This window comes from Gobio gobio, assembly GCF_949357685.1.
Source record: "Gobio gobio genome assembly, chromosome: 3".
NCBI classification, from domain to species: Eukaryota; Metazoa; Chordata; class Actinopteri; order Cypriniformes; family Gobionidae; genus Gobio; species Gobio gobio.
In genome coordinates, this window is record NC_137099.1 from 54,234,926 (window position 1) to 54,255,228 (window position 20,303).

A 20,303-nucleotide genomic window follows, 5' to 3' on the forward strand; every position below is an offset into this window, starting at 1 on the left:
ACTCGGGTAATGTAGAAAGAATTAAAAAAGCCTTTAATATTGTGGCGAGCAGCGAGGCTGAGGGACCGTGAGAACGGGACGAGGCCGCGGTCATTAGTGATGATGATCGCCAGCTGCGTGCCGTCGGAGGAGTGACGGGAGTATAAAGGAGGAGCGACGACAGTGAAGGACGAGAGAGGACCAGGCCTGGACTTTAAGTTGTGTTTTATTTACGTTTTGTTTATGTATGTGTGTGAACTAACCTCGTTACAAATATATCATGGCGGTATTCATTTAAAAACTGTGAAAACTGAAGGCTTGACGCCGTAACACATCACCAGTTTTTAAATGAATACTGCTATGATATATAAAAGGCTTTTTTAATTCTTTCTACATTACCCGAGTGCCTTGGAGATTCTTCAATTTTTTGAATACAAAAAGTAAATATTGAATTATATTTTCCATTTAAAAATAGCTATAAAAGTTGCGTCCACACTTTGTATCAACTCCATCATGATTTTTTATAATTCTGAATAAGTCAGGCAGTGCAATGGGCAGCTTTAACTCTGAGGAGCACTTACTATTTCCTGCTCATTGTGTATCTCACAGTCGGACACATGGAAGTTATATATATATATATATATATATATATATATATATATATATATATATATATATATATATATTTTTTTTTTTTTAATATATTTTAAACAAACAATATTGAAGTCTCTAAGGTCACAGCCTTAGCATGTCAACTCCATCATCACAGTGTTTCTGTAAATAGTTGTGGGATAAATCTTGCCATTTTGATAAGTTTATTAAGGCAGCTACAACTGAGGAAAAAAGGTTTTATGTCTGATAATGTCTTATACATTATACAAGTCCTCTCAAAAAGTCTGTATAATGTGATTTAATGTTTTTTTGCATATGGGGAATTCTTCTAATGCTGTTTCATGAAGCTGTAATCCAGTAATGGCGATAGGCGTTCCGTTTCTGACATGTGCTGCACGCAGTAGACCAATCACAACTGGCTGGGTCAACTGACCAATCACCGCAGATTAGCGTCACGCAAAAGGAGGGGTTTGGAAGTGAATCCTTTGGGTGTCGTTGAGCAAATAAGGTGAAAATAAATGAATATTATAAGACAATTAAAGTGTTTTTTGACCAAGCATGCATGTAAACCTGTTGTTGGGGACTCCCAAAACAAAACAAATGCCATAATAGGGGCACTTTAAATGCAAAGTAATTGTGTTGTGTGCAAAATGGAAATTTAATGTACAATGCTAAAGAGAAACATGTGTGTCATGCTTTGCGAGAAAATTAGCTGAAATGTACCCCGGAAAGAAATGGCCTGAAGATATTATATATCTAACCTATGCAAATTGCATACTATAAATTGTGAAGCCAGTAACAGATCGCTGTTATGCAGATTTATTTAATCTGAACTGTGTTTGTGTTTAAAACTAAGATTTGGTCTATAAACTACAACAATATAACATTACATTATAACCACTGACCGGTGAAGTGAATAACACTGATTATCTCTTCATCACAGCACCTGTTATTGGGTGGGATATATTAGGCAGCAAATGAACATTTTGTCCTCATAGTTGATGTGTTAGAAGCAGGAAAAATGGGCAAGCGTAAGGATTTGAGCGAGTTTGACAAGGGCCAAATTGTGACGGCTAGACGACTGGGTCAGAGCATCTCCAAAACTGCAGCTCTTGTGGGATGTTCCCGGTCTGCAGTGGTCAGTCTCTATCAAAAGAGCTCCAAGGAAGGAACAGTGGAGAACCGGAGACAGGCTCATGGGCGGCCAAGGCTCATTGATGCATGTGGGGAGTGAAGGCTGGCCCGTGTGGTCCGATCAAACAGACGAGCTACTGGAGCTCAAATTGCTCAAGAGGTTAATGCTGGTTCTGATTGAAAGGTGTCAGAATACACAGGGCATCAGTTTGTTGCGTATGGGGTGGCATAGCCGCAGATCAGTCAGGGTGCCCATGCTGACCCCTGTCCACCGCCGAAAGCGCCAACAGTGGCCCGTGAGCATCAGAACTGGACCACAGAGCAATGGTAGAAGGTGGCCTGGTCTGACGAATCACGGTTTCTTTTACATCACGTGGATGGCCGGGTGTGTGTGCGTGGCTTATCTGGGGAACACATGGCACCAGGTGCACTATGGGAAGAAGGCAAGCCGGCGGAGGCAGTGATGCTTTGGGCAATGTTCTGCTGGGAAACCTTGGGTCCTGCCATCCATGTGGATGTTACTTTGACACGTCCCACCTACCTAAGCATTGTTGCAGACCGTGTGCACCCTTTCATGGAAACGGTATTCCCTAGTGGCTGTGGCTCTTTCAGCAGATAATGCTCCTGCCACAAAGCAAAAATGGTTTGAGGAGCACAACAACGAGTTTGAGGTGTTGACTTGGCCTCCAAATTCTCCAGATCTCAATCCAATCGAGCATCTGTGGGATGTGCTGAACAAACAAGTCCGATCCATGGAGGTCCCACCTCACAACTTAAAAAAACTTAATGGATCTGCTGCTAACATCTTGATCCCAGATACCACAGCACACCTTCAGGGTCTAGTGGAGTCCATGCCTCGACGGGTCAGGGCTGTTTTTGGCAGCAAAAGGGGGACCAACACAATATTAGGATATAATGGTATCCCTGAATGTTGTATATAGACACGCACACATAATTATTGATTTTCTAATAACATGCATAAAAAGACAGCCTACATAAAAAACACTATAATGCTCTTGACTCAAACCATAATAATTAAAGTGCTGTGACTTTTCCAGGCATTATTTTGTCCAGCCTCAACTTTTCATAACCTATTTTAAACCATTTGTGTGGTTTCCTGGTAGTCCGTTTCCAGACTATAACGCAGATTTAGGAACAAGTGATTAGTCATTTCAGGATCTCCTTTAGTGTCCAAAGCGAAATTTATTGCATTCAAAGCAAATGCCAAAGACAAATATAATCTGACTTGAGGACATACTTTGAAACAAGTAACAAAAACTATGACGTTTTACAATCATATTGACTGGATATTTCCAGTCCTAAAATGTTTTATCACCTATATTAAAGTAAAACATGATCTTGCATCCATTAAAATAATCCATACACATTTCAAAGCTACTTCACACTGACGACCAAATGCTTTTTATCTGAGCATGATGTAAACAGACACTGGAGTAGTTTGAAACAGTTGAGACTTTGGCAAGTGAATTTCTGATTCATGCTCTGCAGTTTCATGCAGTATTTTCCTGGCTGTTCTCATCATGATATCACAGTTCAATGTATTAGCAGCCACACATCACGCAAAGGGAAACCCGTCCCATTTCATTCAATCCCTGAGGGGCCTGTTTATGTAACTGAAATAGTGATTATTCATTTTAAAGGGCTTATGCCAGATTTGTACTGTTTGGGTGGCATTTTATCAGACTATGTACTGGCTGTACGCTTGAAAGAGCTTCTCTTCTGGTGTACGTGTGTTTAAGAGAGAGAGGGGTGGGGAGTGTGTGCATGTGTGTGAATGTTTGCCTTCAAGTATGAGTGTTTGTTGAGAGAGGATCATTAACATCCACAGCCGCTCTGTCCATCAGGGGGCGTGTCTTGCAGACTCGGGCCTTTGTGATTGGTTAAGATGCTGGGGTCTCCGTCCAAGCTCTCGTTCATTTTGTCACAGATGATGTCGACCAGCCGCTCAAACACCTGCTTGACGTTAATGTTATCCTTGGCACTCGCCTCAAAAAACTGGAAGCCTGCAAAAAGACAGCAGAGAAAGAGAGAAACAGAAGAGGAGACATCTTGAGTTATACGCATCAAATATGAAATGTGAAATTAAATCATATTTGAATACAACTGTAATGTTTATTAACCCCAAAATATCATTTTTACAAGCAGAATAAAAACATTCTACACATATAATTAGTGTCCGGCTGATATTTGACATTAATTAAGTTTTCTGTTTGGCCGATGAGCGTCAGAAGCGGGACTTTTATTTTGATAGACGCAAAGGAGATTCCCATTCTCCATCTTCATTAGTTTATTGTCCTTTTTTTCTTCACATTTTTACATTTCAATTACATTTTCAATCGTATTTTTATGAAATATTGCAGAAATTCATGCCGACTTCAACAGTTCTAATAAATGAAACGCAACATCGGAAATAAGCTTTTATATCATTTAAACACTTAAAAAAAAATCTAATAAACAGTAAATGCCAACGAACCTCACAAAAGTCTTACAAAATCAATGCTTTTATATAAAGTATAATATATGTTTTATATATATATATATATATATATATATATATATATACACTGCACAGCCCCTAAAAAAAGTTGCTTAAGACAAATGCTTAAGAGTCATTGATTGTATCATTATTGCAGGGATTATTATGTTTCTAGCATGTTATATGTTTGGCAACAGTTCTTCTAACCCTAATTGAAGGAGTGTGTAGCTTTTCATTTCTTAAACAACCATGTAGGAGGACACATCATGGCCATATACAATAAATGTTATTTCCATCAAGAGGTGCATCAGTTTTTGGTACAGATCTTGTATTGTCAATGCAAGAGTCCAGCTCTCTGTAAAGTCTCCTCCAGCACATCCCAAAGCCTTTCAGAGAATTTAAGGTCTGGACTCAGAGGAGCCGATTCAAGTGTGAAGATGATCCTTTTCTATCCCGGTGGGGACTTTAACCTAAATGACTCATGGGCACTCCGACTTAAATTGAGGTCCCCATGAGGAAACAAGCTTATAAATCATACAAAATGAGTTGTTTTGAAAATGTAAAAATGCAGAAAGTATTTCAAATCTATATTGGTCAACCACTACATATGAGGTCATAACTCATTATATCTACCATCTACTGAGCAATAGATGCCCTCTGAGCAACACATTTGCATTCTGTGCTTTGAAAGGCCTGTATCATTCACAGCATTTCTTCCTGTCTTTTCTTCTGTCCAAATAAGGCTCTGCAGCACAGAGGAAATTCACAGGGTGACGTGCCATGCACAGGGTCCAAAATTAACACTCGGCAAGGAGAGTAGAACTTGACTTTAAAATGGTTCACCTCCATTTTAAAAATTAAAATTCAGTCATTATTCAACTTAACATGTCACTCCAAACATGTATGTTTTTTATGTGGTTTAAAGAAGAATGTATTTTTGAAGAATATCCAATTATCCATGCAATCAATGTCATAATGAAAACTACAAAAGGACAAGAAAGGTGCAAGTATTATAAAAGAAGCATTTACTTCTACATAAAAAAAGAATGCATAATAGCATAGCCAGTTAGATTATTTTCATCCAAAAAATCTCACCCACCATTGGGAGGGATTGCAAACAAAAAGTAAATTCTGGACCCTTGCATGCTCAAGTCTTTATTTACAGGCTCATGTGTGTGTGTGGCAGGTGTTTTCTGTTGTCCTGTAACATGCCTAGCTCATTAGCCAGTCTTTGCCCGTCCTCTCTGGCCACCAGTCTGTCGTCCTCCAGATCACATTTGTTCCCCACCAGAATCACCTGAGCGTTGTCCCATGAGTATGTTTTAATCTGAGTTGCCCTAGAAAACACACACATATTCAATCAATTTTGAACTGACATGCTCAAAAAAACTGCTCGTGAGCGCCCTCTCTGTGGCTGTTATAAAATGTGTGGCACTTCAACCAGGAACCCTCGACATTTCAATCGCTCTCACTTTGAGTTACTACCTAGGGTCATAGCAGATTGGTATTGAATAAAAGAAGTCTGACTCTGTAACTTTAGCATGATCCATGTAGGACTATAAATAAAGTAAACTCACCAGTCCTGCACGGCGTAGAAGGATTCTTGGTTAGTGATGTCATACATTAGTAGAAAGCCCATGGCCCCTCGGTAGTACGCTGTGGTTATGGTTCGGTACCTCTCCTGCCCTGCTGTGTCCTGAGAAACAACATACAAGCATCCAAAATATAGCCATTAAATGCATTTGATTTATCCAAGCATTACTTCCTGTAGCTCAAACAAACACTAGAGTGTGGCGCTAGCAACGCCAAGGTCATGGGTTCAATTCCCAGGGAAAGCAAGAACTGACAAAATGGAAAATGTGTACCTTGATTGCACCTTGGATAAAAGCATCTGCCAAATGCATAAATGTAAATAACTGTACTTCCTAAAACACTGTATGGCAAAAGCCATATGGATTGCAGAAAGCATTCAGCGCTTTATATGCTTTGAGCCTGTCAAGCCTCATCAGTTATTTGGTTGCTGTTATTTCTTGCTTGGAGATTGTAATATATCAGTAAAGTGCTAAGAGACTTTAAATAAATATGATATTTCACCATTAATTATGTGCAACTAAATTGCTTCCACTAATTTTGGCACCTTTGGTAAATATGAGCAAAGGCAGCTGTGAAAATAAATCTGCATTGTTTATCCTTTTGAACTTTCATTCAAAAACTTCTAACCTAATTGAAAGTGGGAGTAAACTCACATTATTTTATTTTCTCTAGCACCCAATTATTGCAACGTCCTTTTCCCAAGATAACAGCTCTGAGTTTTCTCCTACAATGCCTGATGAGTTTGGAGAACACCTGACCAGAGATCAGCGATCATTCCTTCATACAGAATCTCTCCAGATCCTTCAGATCCTACAGATCCATGTTGGTGCTTCTTCTCTTCAGTTCACTCATTTTCTAGGGTTCAGGTCAGGGAACTGGGACGGCCATGGCAGAAGCTTCATTTTGTGATCTGTGACACATTTGTGTGTTGATTTTGATGTTTGTTTTGGATCATTGTCCTGATGGAAGATCCAGCCACAGCCCATTATAAGATTTCTAGCAGATTCCGTCAGGTTTAGATTTTTAATCTGTTGGCATTTGCTAGAATCCATGAGGTCATGAATCTGAACAAGATGTCCAGGACCTCCAACAAAAAAATAGGCCCACAACATTAAAGATCCAGCGGGATATTTAACTGTGGGAATGGGGTACATTTAATCCCTGTTTGCACCAAACTCTATGGGTTTGCAGCAAAAAAGCTATTTTTTTTAGCTTCATCTGACCACAGAATCCGGTCTTGTCTGAAGTCCCAGTCGTGTCTGACACTGAATATGCTGGAGGTCTGTTTCTGGATGAGCTAGGAGGGTTTTTCTTGAATCCCTCCCAAACAACATGTGGTGATATTTTGAGGCTTTCTGACCCCAAGATCTCTGCAGTTCTCCATCTGTGATCCTTGGTGAGTCTTTGTCCACTCAAACTCTCCTCCTCGCCGTGCATTAGGACGATACAGACACACGTCCTCTTCCAGGCAGATTCAGAACATCTTTAGTTGACTGGATCTTCTTAATTATTGCCCTGATGGTGGGAATGGGGGTTTTCAATACTTCAGTTATTTTTTATTTTGTGAAGCTCAACAATCGTTTGCTGCACATCAGAAATATATTCTTTGGTTTTACTCATTGTGGTGGATGATTACGGGAATTTGGCCTTTGTGTGTCCTCATATTTATACTCCTGTGGAACATGAAGTCATGGCTGGATAATTTAATGCTCCTTGTCACTCTGGTGTGCTAAAAATGTGAAAAGGAAATAGGAATATACTTATATTTACTAATATACTAATATATTTCTAGGGTGCCAATAATTGTGGCCAAAATGCATTGGAGAAAAAACATTTATTTAAAAATGTGATTTCCCCCCCACTTTCAATTGTTTTGGTTAGAATTTTGTGAATTGTTCAAAAGGGATAAATAATGCAGATTTACTTTCACAGCTGCCTTTGCTCATATTTACCAAGGGTCCAATATTACTGGAGGGCACTGAATATACACACACATATTTTTTTGTTGTTGAATAAAACACATTATTACATGTAAAATGTATGTAAAACTTAGGTAAAGAATTTTGAGTGATGAAGCAAATTATGTGTTTAATAATGGTTTTAATGCTCACTTAGAAAGGAGGGATACCAACTACTCTAATTACATTGTTAGTAAACTTAATGGGCAAATAAAAAGTGCATTAAAAATCATAGCAATATTGATGATGTTAGATAAGTTTATATTGCCAGTAAAGTTTAATGCAAACATATCTTGAATATTTGACCATTTATGTTAATATAAGTCTAAGAGTAAATAAAAAAAAGAAAATTATTCAAGTAAATGCAATGCAAATGAAACAAAGTCGGAGGTTTAGAGGTTAACAGCCATGTTAATCTGGTAACCAGGCAACGTTTGATTAGTTTCCATGATACTGAAAAGCCTTGACTTGATTTAAAATGCTGTGACCTCACCTATGTCGGTTCCCATGGTAACTCTTGGTTTGGGCAGCTGTTAGAGGGTTGTATATATGCATGTATTGTATTTTAGGGAAAGAACTGAATTGAAACTAATGGGAGCGTAACAAAAGCCTCAGCCCCTTCTTTCAACAGAGATAAGATGTGCTAGGTGCAATTCACACACAGACACACACAACCACCCACACACACACACACACACATGATGACTAACTTTACAACAAAGACAAATGAACCATTTCTGCCTATGCAATCTTACATGCTTCATTCTGATCCGAAAGCAACCTTTAAAGTCTGGAAATGTCAATGAAATGATTCTTCAATGTCCATGACTGTGCCAATACAGCAGTTAAATCTACAGAGCACTGTGATGACTAATCCAAAGTAATGTGTAATATTTGCTCTTCCTTCATCGTGCAATGCCTCAAATTACATTCGCCCTTGCCTTTAAATGATGAACTCCTCCTTTAAGTAAACAAGAGAGAGAGAGTACATGCAAATGTGAACATGCACATAATGTATATGGTACTTTCAACACATTTATGGTGCACTTTAGTGTAATAAAAGAGTTTATTTTTAATTTTTTGTTAATGCAAACTATTATATTGCATAAAATAAGCTCTTAAAAAAGGATTTGGGAGGTCTTGACCTGAACTTTGAACTGAATCTAACAATTAAATTCATGGAAGAATGACATTATTTTGGCATAATCTGTTATTCTGTCAGGATCACTATCATCAAAGGGAAAGACAATAAACATTTAGTTTAGATTGGCGGTATGGTTCTGTTCTGGGCAAGAACTCCCTGCGCATCCATGAAGCCTAGCATGGATAAGAGCAGAGAGAGCCGTGATAAACCCCCTAAGGGTAAACAGAACAGAAGCAACGATGTATTGCAGATAGCATTTCAAGATTCAAGATTCAAATAGCTTTATTGGCATGGTGAAAGAAATCTTTACATTGCCAAAGCATTCATAACACTATACGATAAAAATGAATAAATAATAAAAATAAAATAGAAATGACATGAAAATAAACAGCATTAGCATTAATGTCAATATTAAAATCTACAACCTAATTCGGGAATTTAGTCTGATTCAGGGGGAATCAGAATGCCAAATCCTGACTGAAGAGAGGAGGAGCTGGGGATAGAGGGGGATCATTTGCTCCGGAGAAACGCGATAGCAACTGATAATACTGAAGGAGCTTATATGCTGTGATAGGCATCGTATTCCTATAGGTAGACATGATCAGCTGACAGTCAGCTGATGCGAGCTTGACTAACTGCTCCTGCCAGAACTAACGCTATACCCTGGATATTGGATCATTTATTTCGGGAATCCACTTTAGACATTCTACTAACTCTGGCTCTGTTTACACCTGGTATTAAGATGCGTTTTGGTCAACAGGATCACAAGTAGACAAGGGAGTTTACACCTAGAGTTTTAATCTGTCTCTTTTGTCCCCTTTGAACCACTTGTCCTGATTTCTTCATGGGGAGGGTCTATGGGTGGGTAAATCTATGTTTTTTTCAGATCTTTCCATCTAATGGACAAAATAAGCTTGTGCAATTTACATATGAACGCGATGGAAAAACATACGGAGAACAGCAGCTTTTGTTTCTGCTCTGACAGCCGCAAGACCAGCCAAACGTTTTTTGTGTGTGTTAGAAATCAGGAATGGTGGGAGAACATTGTGCTTGGTACGTTTTTCATCTTCAAATAGAATATCCCATAATGTTTACTCTGAGAATAGATGGTCTTTTGTGGATGTTTAAACACATTCTATCACATGAGCGTTTACACTGCAATCGCAGTCTAATGCGATTTCAACTACCTCTGGAAGTGTTCGAAAGCGGACAAGCTCAAAACCTTTTAGACCCCGTTTACACCTGTATTTAGCATCATCCACTTGAGATCTGATCGACCAAAACGCATATTAATACCAGGTGTAAACAGGGCTTATAAGTAACTTTTCAACTACATGTCAACTACCAGTCATTAGAGTATTAGTAGACTGCTTAATATCTGCTAGCACTTTATTCTGATGATCCCTCAACAGATATTCTACTGACTTTGTAACTTTGTAAGTACATGTCAACTTATTCTACTAACCCGAACCCTGACCTACAAACAACTACAAATAATCTACTAACTAAGAGTTAGTTGACATGTAGCTGCGAAGTTACTTATAGTTAGTAGATTGTCTAAAGTGTAACCGAAAGTCTAATAAACTTGTGTGTATAGAGATAGCAACACAAACACCATTTGATTAGTTGACATCATACACACTGCTATAGAAATATAGTCAATAAAACATGACTGATTATTAACTAAACATCTCCAAACACTTAGTAAAGAGCAATGTGGCTCCTCCCCACCCACTAAATACACCACACACACATGTACACATCACAAGGCTTGGACTGCACCCTGGGATCTTGACAACAGAAGAGGGCCTTTACTGAAATCAACATCAGGGAGAATTTAATGCAGTGGTTCTCTACATGTACAGCCGGGGAAAAAAAGGTGCAAAAAGCAAAAATGCATCTAACCATATGATCAATATAGTTAATAATTAAGATAGGTTTGGTTCCGGCAGACTAGCTCTGCTATGCCGTTGCTGCTGCTGTGAGAAACCAAAAGAAATACAGAGAAGAAAACAAGCTGATGCTGCTGAGCAAATACGAAGACTTGCTCTGCTGAACCTCAAGATTATATGATGCTGCTGCAAGACAAAAGAGACCCTGTAGCTGCAGCATATCTAGACAGGTGGTGCTGGGGAGGAGGAGGGCTACAGACGTGGCACGCAGACTGAGCCCCATCTAGTTGGACCAGAAAATAAAAGCGAGAGTATATAGTAAGAAGCGATTGATTGGCTGCTGAACCGGCGACGAGGCAGACAATCAGCGGTACGTAAGAGTTCCCCAGTGAAAAAAAACCCTATACCAAATTGTATTTAAAATACATTTCATACTAAGTATAGTACAAATGCATTAACATATTTACTGACATATTGATTGAGACTTGCTGATATAAATATTATAATTAAACTTTATTTGGAGTACTTCTTTATTGCACAATGCATATTTCTTAATATTAAGCCTAAATGTGTTTTAATATCACTATTAGTAAGGATAGTATGATCACTGTATAATATCAGTCTTTAAATGTAAGATATTTAAAGTGTACCTAAAATATACTTGCAATAGTTCCATTTTAGCAGAATCAAATATACACTAAGTGCAAGTAGCAATATATTCTATTTACACTATGTGTAAATAGTAGTTATACTACTTATACTTATAAAAAGGGGCAGATACTATTTGCACCCTAGGTGTTGTACATGAAACGGTATGCAATAACAACAGTGTAAATTATTATATTTATTAAAATTATTAAATGGAATGCCGCATTCTTGGGACAATAAATCCCTCCCTACACCTACCCCTAACCACTTTATTATTAAACACACGTTTAGACACTTTATTTCTTTATTTCTTTTTTTTATATTTTCTTCATTTTTATTGAAAATAAATGCCTTTCCGATCTGATATGTGATGGGAAAAGGGAGTAGAGCGAGTTTGGCAAAAGGCGGATTCGAACACGGCTCGATTTGTGTCAAAAAATGTTTTGCACTCATACTTGCGTATATATTTAGTTGGACAGCACTACTTCTGGATAATTAAAATAGCCTGGTCTACCAGACCATCGTACATTTAATTTGTAGCTACAGAGAGTCTGGCCACTCTCCATTGACAAGCGTTAACTTCCTTGAAGGCGGGTACTCTGTTGAAGTTTAAAACTATTAGATCTGACCAGAGCCACTCTGGATCTGCCATAACCAGTCGCTAACGTTTGGTCGTGACGTATGTCATCACAACATCAACGTCATTGTTCTCAGCCACTTCCTCTGTTCGCTGATTGGAGCGGTTAAAATTTGACCGGAGAAAACCAGAGAATATACCGCAACGCCAGACGGAGTACTGAAGGAAAATGAAAATTGAGCGGAAGTATGTAGGAGGGCGGAGCCAGGCTATAATTAAAGTGCATTAAGTACAATATTAGTTTAAGAACAAATTTAGCAGACTTTAAGTATCAGTTTAGTACACCAAAAGTGCAGGGTATTTATATTAAGTACAAACATACCGTATGTAACTGTTTGTATTATGGTTTGGTATATTTATTTTTCACTAGAATTTCACGACTGAACTTGGCATCTAGACTACATTAAGTATGGATTCTCATTTAATCACATTTTCATGCAATGCAATGCAATGCAAATTAGGGCTGCAACGACGCGTCGACGTCATACGTGCGTGAAATGCGTCGACGCGTCGGCGGCACATTATTTACGTTTTAGAAGATCTAGAATAATGGCAGCTTCTGCTTCCGGGCATAGTGAAAATGATAATTTATCATATAAAGCCAGACCGCGACATTCAAAAGTGTGGGAGTACTTTAAACAGAAGCCGAATAAAACTGTGCTTTGTTCGCTCTGTTTAAAAACAACAACACATATTTAACCCCCGAACACGATGTTTACCGGAGAACCTCCCCGAAACGCAATTGGGCTTGTTTTGGGCTAGTTTTGAGTAACGAATGGGTGGGTTTTGTTGTGAAAACCTGGCAACCCTGCTGCCAGTGTTCTCTCACGCAGCTGAACCGTGGCGCGTGTATTGCAACAGACGGTCACATTTTCCGGTGTTCTTCTCCGACCCCTGTACGTCTCGTGCTTTTATTTATTATGGGCTGCATATATCTCCTGTTAATGCGACCCGGTTCCCCTCTGTCCCAAACACATATGCATAATAACATGCTGTATATAGGTAGTTTACATGATTAAAGTAACATTAAAGTTAAGATATGCCTCTAGCTTTAATCATTTAAATATGTCTTTGAAATTTGGGCAAAAACTTCTGGCAGCTTTAGCTGTTGTTTATGCACATGTATATCTTCAAAATAGACGACTAGTTATACATTAAAACTATGCTGAAAGCTGTATGTGAACCTTTTGCAGATAAATACAAGTGCATTTTCGTTTACTATTGACACAAATCAATAAGTAAATCATACTCAACTACTATAGTAAACAACATTTCCTAATTAGGCTTACTCTGTATACGTTTTATGATGAATAGTATCATTATACATGATGTTTAAAATGCTTCTTGTGTCCATATATTTCATTATAAAATGGCATACTATGTACACTACCCTTCCTGAAATACAATTAATATTGTCATCATTCATTGATTTCATGTTAAAATAATATACAAATTCACTACCCTCTTTGAAATACAATAATCAGTCAAAAAGAATCATAAAATTAATCCGGAAAAAGAATCGTTAGATTAGTCGACTAATCGAAAAAATTATCGTTAGATTAGTCGACAGAAAAAATAATCGTTAGTTGCAGCTCTAATGCAAATGCATTTAAATTTTTGTTCAATAAACGTTTGTAAGGTAAAAACTTTTGGTAGCACATTGGGTCGCCACAATATTTAATATAAAATATGCATTCTAAAGCAAAACCATTTGAGAACATCTGATCTCATGTATAATAAAGCATCAGCGCAATATGATACTAAAACAACAACTAGGACTGTGCCATCAGTTGTGCATCAGCCTTGACATGACATCATTTACCTTCGGCTTTTCTAATCAATAAACTTACAATTTTCACTTGGAGGATAGAAAAATAACATTAATACCCCTAGCAAGCAACTACCTAGAACACCCACATAGTAACTTCCTGGCAACTTATTCACAATCCTAGCATTGGGTTCACAAGTTTTGCACATGCAATGTAAAAAATCTAGTTACTAGATTATATTCTAGTCTCAAATTACTGGAGGCAGAGCTGAGTTGTCCTATGGTGGGTTATCAGCACACAAGTGCATTCTGGGAAAAGTCTACTCAACACCTCTGAGATGTTCTCTCACCCACTTCCTTTCATCAGCAGAAATTACTGTCGCTTCCTCTATCGAGGAAGGCTGCGGTTGAGGCTGCTCAACAATAACAACGAAAATTACAATATCAAGACAAAGGAATTTAACAGTATTTAACTAACATAAACTAACTTAGAACAACACATATGCAGCCACAAAAACACACACCGGATTGTAAATAATTCTTTGGCAGCACTGGGCCAACTTCCTGTGTCAGTATTGATTCAATTAGTGATTCAGTGCAGAAGGCAGATGGATGCTGGTCTGGACGGCCAAAAAGCACAACCAATTTGATTTTATGGCTTTTATTTTCTAAAGGTTCCCTCAAAATGGATTTAGCCCTATGTGTGTGTGTGTGTGTGTGTGCGTGTGCGTGCTCCACAAATAATGCATCAAATGATGGGGCCATCTGGATTGGGTCATTCTGGATGTTTTGTAACATTAAACATCATTGCTGACACACACCAGTGAAAAACACACACACCTCCACCTAGTTTATCTTGATCAAAGTATCACTAAGTCATACTGACACATTAAGTGGATCCTCTTTTCAAAACATTCGACTTTGGCAATAACAACTAACAAGTCTTCTTTTCTGGCTGAAACTGTAAAGTATGAATAATAAGAGATTTTAAAGCACTGAATTTATTCTTCCACTATACCTGTAATGCAACCTAATGCATTTAAAATCTGGCAACTAAAAGCATTGCACCAAAGACTCACATAGCCAGGACAACAGTCAGGTTTCGGAAGTAAAAATCACATTCATTTTCTCCATAGGGGAATATATTTTTAATGATAACTTACAAACATTTAAATACTGCTCTACTGAATGCTATATGAGGTTGATAATTGATGGTTTATGATTGTTTTAAGTCGTCAGTCCACGTTATTTCTTATTTTCTAACTTATTTTTTTAAATAATTATGTTTAACGGTGAAATTTGCTGGTGAAAACATACATTATCTAGCCTGGATGCCAGCCGAACTTAGCCCCGCCCACAACATTTGAGGTTGGGAAGTTCGGTCTGGACTTGATCCGTTGTGGAGCAACTATGCTCGAACCAGAGCTGTTCGGACCAATCAAATTGATGATGGACAGATGATCAACACTAACATAATCATCACGTCAGCAAAGAGCGCTTGGGTTGAATTCTATTACTAAACGGAGAACTTGTTCATATGCATTCACCTTTACTATTTCTCTCAAAAAAATCTGAGCATGACGATGTCAGGCTATACATTATCCATAAAACAATCAGAAAATCTAAAGAAGCGAATCGTGCCAAAATAACTATTTAGTGGCTGCTCACTCCCATGAATCACCGTGAATGACATGTAAGGCTGCGTACGAAATCGCGTACTCTATTAGTACTATGAATAAGTAAATACTTAGCAACCGCTAAAAAAGTATGTTCTACATAGTATGAATCTGTGTAGTATGAATGTAATCTGGGCGTACTACATTCGCCATGCTGTCACCGTATTGTGACCTACCAGCGTCACTTCACTGCCATTCACAAATCCTCTCCAGTGGCCTTATGGGATAGTAAAGTGTCCATTGTATGCGCACTTCAGAATCTCGGCCAAAGTAGTAGGTTATTCGGGAACTTTTCGCCCACACTTTTATGAGTACTGTGAATTCTGACATACTTGATTGTCACATACTGTTTTTCTACTATATAGTAGAGAAGTATGAGATTTCAGATGCAGCCTCAGTCTCAGTCTCCCTACTCTCTCAAAATACTTAAATATTTTATACATAATATAAAATGTATCTGTCGTTTAAATTCAAATATGTAATTTGTAATGCTTCACGGGATTGTACCCTCACTAAAGACTTTAGTATCTTTGTTTTTTAGGGACCATTTAGATGACACCGACACCATTCATTTGTCGTTCATGTCATTCATGGCGTTTTGCGGGCCTGAAACTCAAACTTTTGATAAAAACGGGATAAAAAGTGCACGTTTTTGAAAGCGATACCTTTATTGTCTCTGTAAATGAGTATGAGTATGAGTATTGTGTGTTCAGTCTATAGGCGCATAGTGTTTCTTTACAAAGTAACATCGCCATCTACTGGCCTGGCATGAATAATACAGCGATTTTAGTCATTTTCGCGGATTCGTGTGAACAGGGAACGTTTTGTCAATGCTGTCACCTGTACGCGAAAAACGCAAAGGAAAAACGTTTCCGTTTTTAGTACATCGTTGTCGTGTAAACATACCTTAATCTCCTTTTCAAAAACATTTTTGCTTCATAATAAAGTTTGTACTGTTGTGATTCACCTCATAGCCTCGAAACCACAAGGCCACTAAAAAAAGCGGGCGAAACTTGAAGTCTTTTCTATTTTGAAGCTTATTCTGCCCACTTAGAGAGGGGAACAAATATCTGATTTGTCTAAAGCATTCAGCCACAGTTTGTTTTGTTTTTATGTGCCATTTAAGGGGCAGGTAGCTAAATCTAAAATAGTTGATACCACAATAACATAAAAAACTAATTCAAAATATGACACCATTTTTAGTCTAGACTTTGTATGAACAAAAACTACTACCCACCATCTTCATATAAAAGCTACATAAACGACTCCAATGTCTCATCTTCCACACTCACCCATATCTGCAGCTTGACTCGTTTCTCGTTGCGGTAAACCGTTTTCACTTTGAAGTCGATGCCGACTGTGCTGACGAACGCAGAGGTGAAGGAGTCGTCGGCGTAACGGAACAGAAAACTCGTTTTTCCAACGCTGCTGTTGCCAATGATGAGGAGCTTGAACATGTAGTCAAAATTCTGATCGGCCACGTCCTTCTGCACCTGCGTCTGAGGACGGGTGTCATTGGCCGACGCCATCTAGAGGGGTGGAGGGAAAGTGAAAATGTTAGACAGACGAGCTAACTATGTAGTCACCAATTAAGGTTAATAATGAAGGTTGTCTAACCCTCCAACAAAACTCTTCATATGTTGGGCCCTAAAAATGCCTAGACCCTTTTGCCCATTTATAACGGGTACACACTGCACGATTTTTAAAGTGGTTGGATCGCAGTTCTTGCCACACTGCACGACTGTCTGGGGGCTGCTTTGTGCACATTACACAACATTTCAATAGGAAGAGTCGCCGACAACTCTGTCTGGTCTACGAACTATGTTTCACAACCAAAGAAGTAAAGTGATACAGGAAATAACGTAAAATCACACGTGAGACTGGAGTTATATCCCAGCCAACACACCCATGTGGGGCCCAAAGGGGTTGCACATGGGCTGATATCTGGGGCCCACCTGGGTTACCCAACTGGGGCCTACATGGGTCTGCCCATAAGGGTTGATGATGGGACCCAGATAGGTGTTATCTAGGGCTATTTTGGGCCACAACGGGTATATACTGTATATATGGGCTACCATATTTTCTATTTGGGGTACCTTATTTACAGTAAACCCCTAAATACAAACATTACATGTAATCCACTTAACTACACTAAAATGTTAAAGGTATTCAATGAACAGAAACCAGTAGTTCATTCTTTACTTTATCAAGCAAGATTAACCCCTTTGGGTATTTGCCCATGTGGGACCTACTTTGTTGACCCAAGTGGGCCCTAGATAAGATGCCCATTTTGAGCCCATGCCCACTCTATACCCCTGTAGCCCATGTTTAACCCATTAGGGCCCCACATACACGTGTTGGCTGGGATTGTACATCAAAGCGGATGCAATGAGACCCGTTTTCCTGCTGTTCATTGGACGTTTGGCATAAAGCCTATTTCCAGGTAAACCACATTTAAAACTGCATGACAGCTGCAGACAGATCCAGGATATACTTCTGATTTGGGGCATTTGTCTGCGGTTTCCACAAAACTGTCAGCTAGTGATAATCGGGGTTAAAATCGTGCAGCGTGTCCCCCGCCCGGCATTAGCTGGAGCTCAGTTGATACTCTCTCATAGTTAAAGTATTCTTCCAGCACTGTCATCTATCTCGCTTTCTTTCTTTGGGCATCAGACATGCTGAGTGAGGATCTTCCCTTGATTCAGAGCCATTACAGCAGACCAGCTCAGCACAATTCATTCTGGCCACTTTAGTACTTAAAGTGGGAAGCGCATAGAGTAGAATACTTACAGAAAATACAGATTCTATCATTATTGTGTATTCTGTGTGACTCAGATATTAAAAAAAAATTGTGTTATGTGCTTTTTTCATTCTATTTACTTTTGATTTAGATGATTTCAGTTTTAGTAATTTTTGTACTTCAGCTTAAATTCATTTCCAGTTAGTTGCCAAGGCAACATTTCTACATTTTATTTCAGCTTCATTTCCATTAACAAACAGATTTTTAATATACTTAATGAGTTAACGACAAACTGGCATGACTGAAGATTTTCTGTGAATAACTGCTTGAATTTCAACATCTTTGTCACAGAGACTTCAATAATCAATATAAATCAATAAATCCTACAGATTATACTATATTTTATGGTCTTTTTATGGTCCTTTTTGAGCTTGACAGACATAGACACTTTAAGACTAAGGATGCACGATATATCGGCCACCATATTGGCCGATATATGTTCATTTTTAATGTTGTCGTTTTTCGGCCTGATAGAAAGCCGATAAGTAATGTATTATTTCCTTCAGCTGAGACACTTAAGATGCGCACTGTTGTTCACCATTATGGTTTTGAATTGCTTGAAATATGATTGGAATCACTTCAAAAAGGGAAAACACAGTTAAGAGCAACATGTGCAGTGCAAGTCTGTTATAAAGGCTACATAAAATTATAATGAGAACATTATGATAGTGTGTTTAAGACATGGCTTTTAATGGTGAGACTTGTGTTTTTGTAATCAGTCTCTTAAAAAGTATATACAAATTTGGATTTAGATATATCAGCCAATATATCAGTTATCGGCTTTCAAATATAACGGATTAACGGTATCAGCCAAAATTTTCATATCAGTGCATCCCTATTTAAGACTCTTCCGCAAGTCTTAATTTGTGTTCCACAGACAAAACAACTGAAAAGGATGAGTAAATAATGACATAGGAGCGAATTCAGGGTGATTGGGACACTTTTTGCCATTGAAATTACTTGGGAAAAGTGTCCAATCACCCTGAACATCAATTATTTCCATAAACACACATTTCCTTATAAGAAAAACGAAACAAGTAGCCCAACATCCTGCTCAAGCATATGAGAAAAAGGTGATCACATCAACACCTGTTAAATTACCTGAAGAGGGAGTTACCAGGATATGACACACCTTACACATATGCATGAACACAATGCTGCTGTGCCACTGCAATTTAAAATAGAATTACATTACACATTAAGAGGAAATTACAAGTTTGATCCGATGCAAAAACCGCAGCGCACACCCTAAACTATGAAATCTGTCAAACACAGTATCAGCTTACACACTCAGAAAATATTCATATGATAATGTCATCAATAACTGAATAATGTGGTTGAAAGAGAATAGAGGTATTTTAAACGGCTCGAGTCATGTTTCCATATGGACATCTTCCTGATCTCTACTGTAATCTGTAAACGACTAAGAAAAATGCGTATCCTTCGGGCAAAAAAAAAAAAAAACCCAACAAAACATAATAGGGTGACAAACCTTATCCGGCTCTTCTTCGAGGTGGTTATTTTATTCTATAAAGTTGATGTTGCGCTTTTCCTCAGCTGGTTCCGGACGTCCAGTCTTCGCAGATCCAGTTTCACTTTTCCGGCAAAACACACTGGAAATGGTCCACTCTGACTCACTCGCCTTATCGGTTTAAAACCCGACCATTCCCTTCCCTTCAGAGGGGCGTTGCAAAAGCCGTGTTGCCTGCAGCGACCTGGCTGTCGACCAGTTTTTATTTGTGCTGACGGCTCGTCGAAACGGCGACGGCTGTTTCCAGATCAGCCAGCGGCCCTGACGAGCGTCCAGCCTGCATTTACGGAGCAACCAATCAACAGGTCCCCTGTCAGCCACTCAGACTCAGCATAAAATCTGCACAACTGGGCTAGACAGTATATTTTAAATACTTGTTTAATGGCATCTTTTTATGAACGAAGGTCAGTATCACTGATACTACTCACTATGCC

The 20,303-nt window shown here is 38.5% G+C and overlaps 1 protein-coding gene across 1 annotated transcript; it reads right to left on the bottom strand.

The window, feature by feature from the left end:
• Nucleotides 1-677: 677 nt before the first annotated feature.
• On the bottom strand, nt 678-20,190 carry rab3da (RAB3D, member RAS oncogene family, a). The gene is made up of 5 exons (XM_079812299.1): nt 19,831-20,190; nt 16,831-17,067; nt 5,800-5,918; nt 5,435-5,559; nt 678-3,749 (listed from the first exon to the last, which is right to left on the bottom strand). Exons 2-5 carry the CDS (start codon nt 17,065-17,067, stop codon nt 3,562-3,564), a joined length of 669 nt encoding a protein of 222 aa, XP_079668425.1. The 5' UTR covers nt 19,831-20,190; the 3' UTR covers nt 678-3,561.
• Between the last annotated feature and the right edge of the window lie 113 nt (nt 20,191-20,303).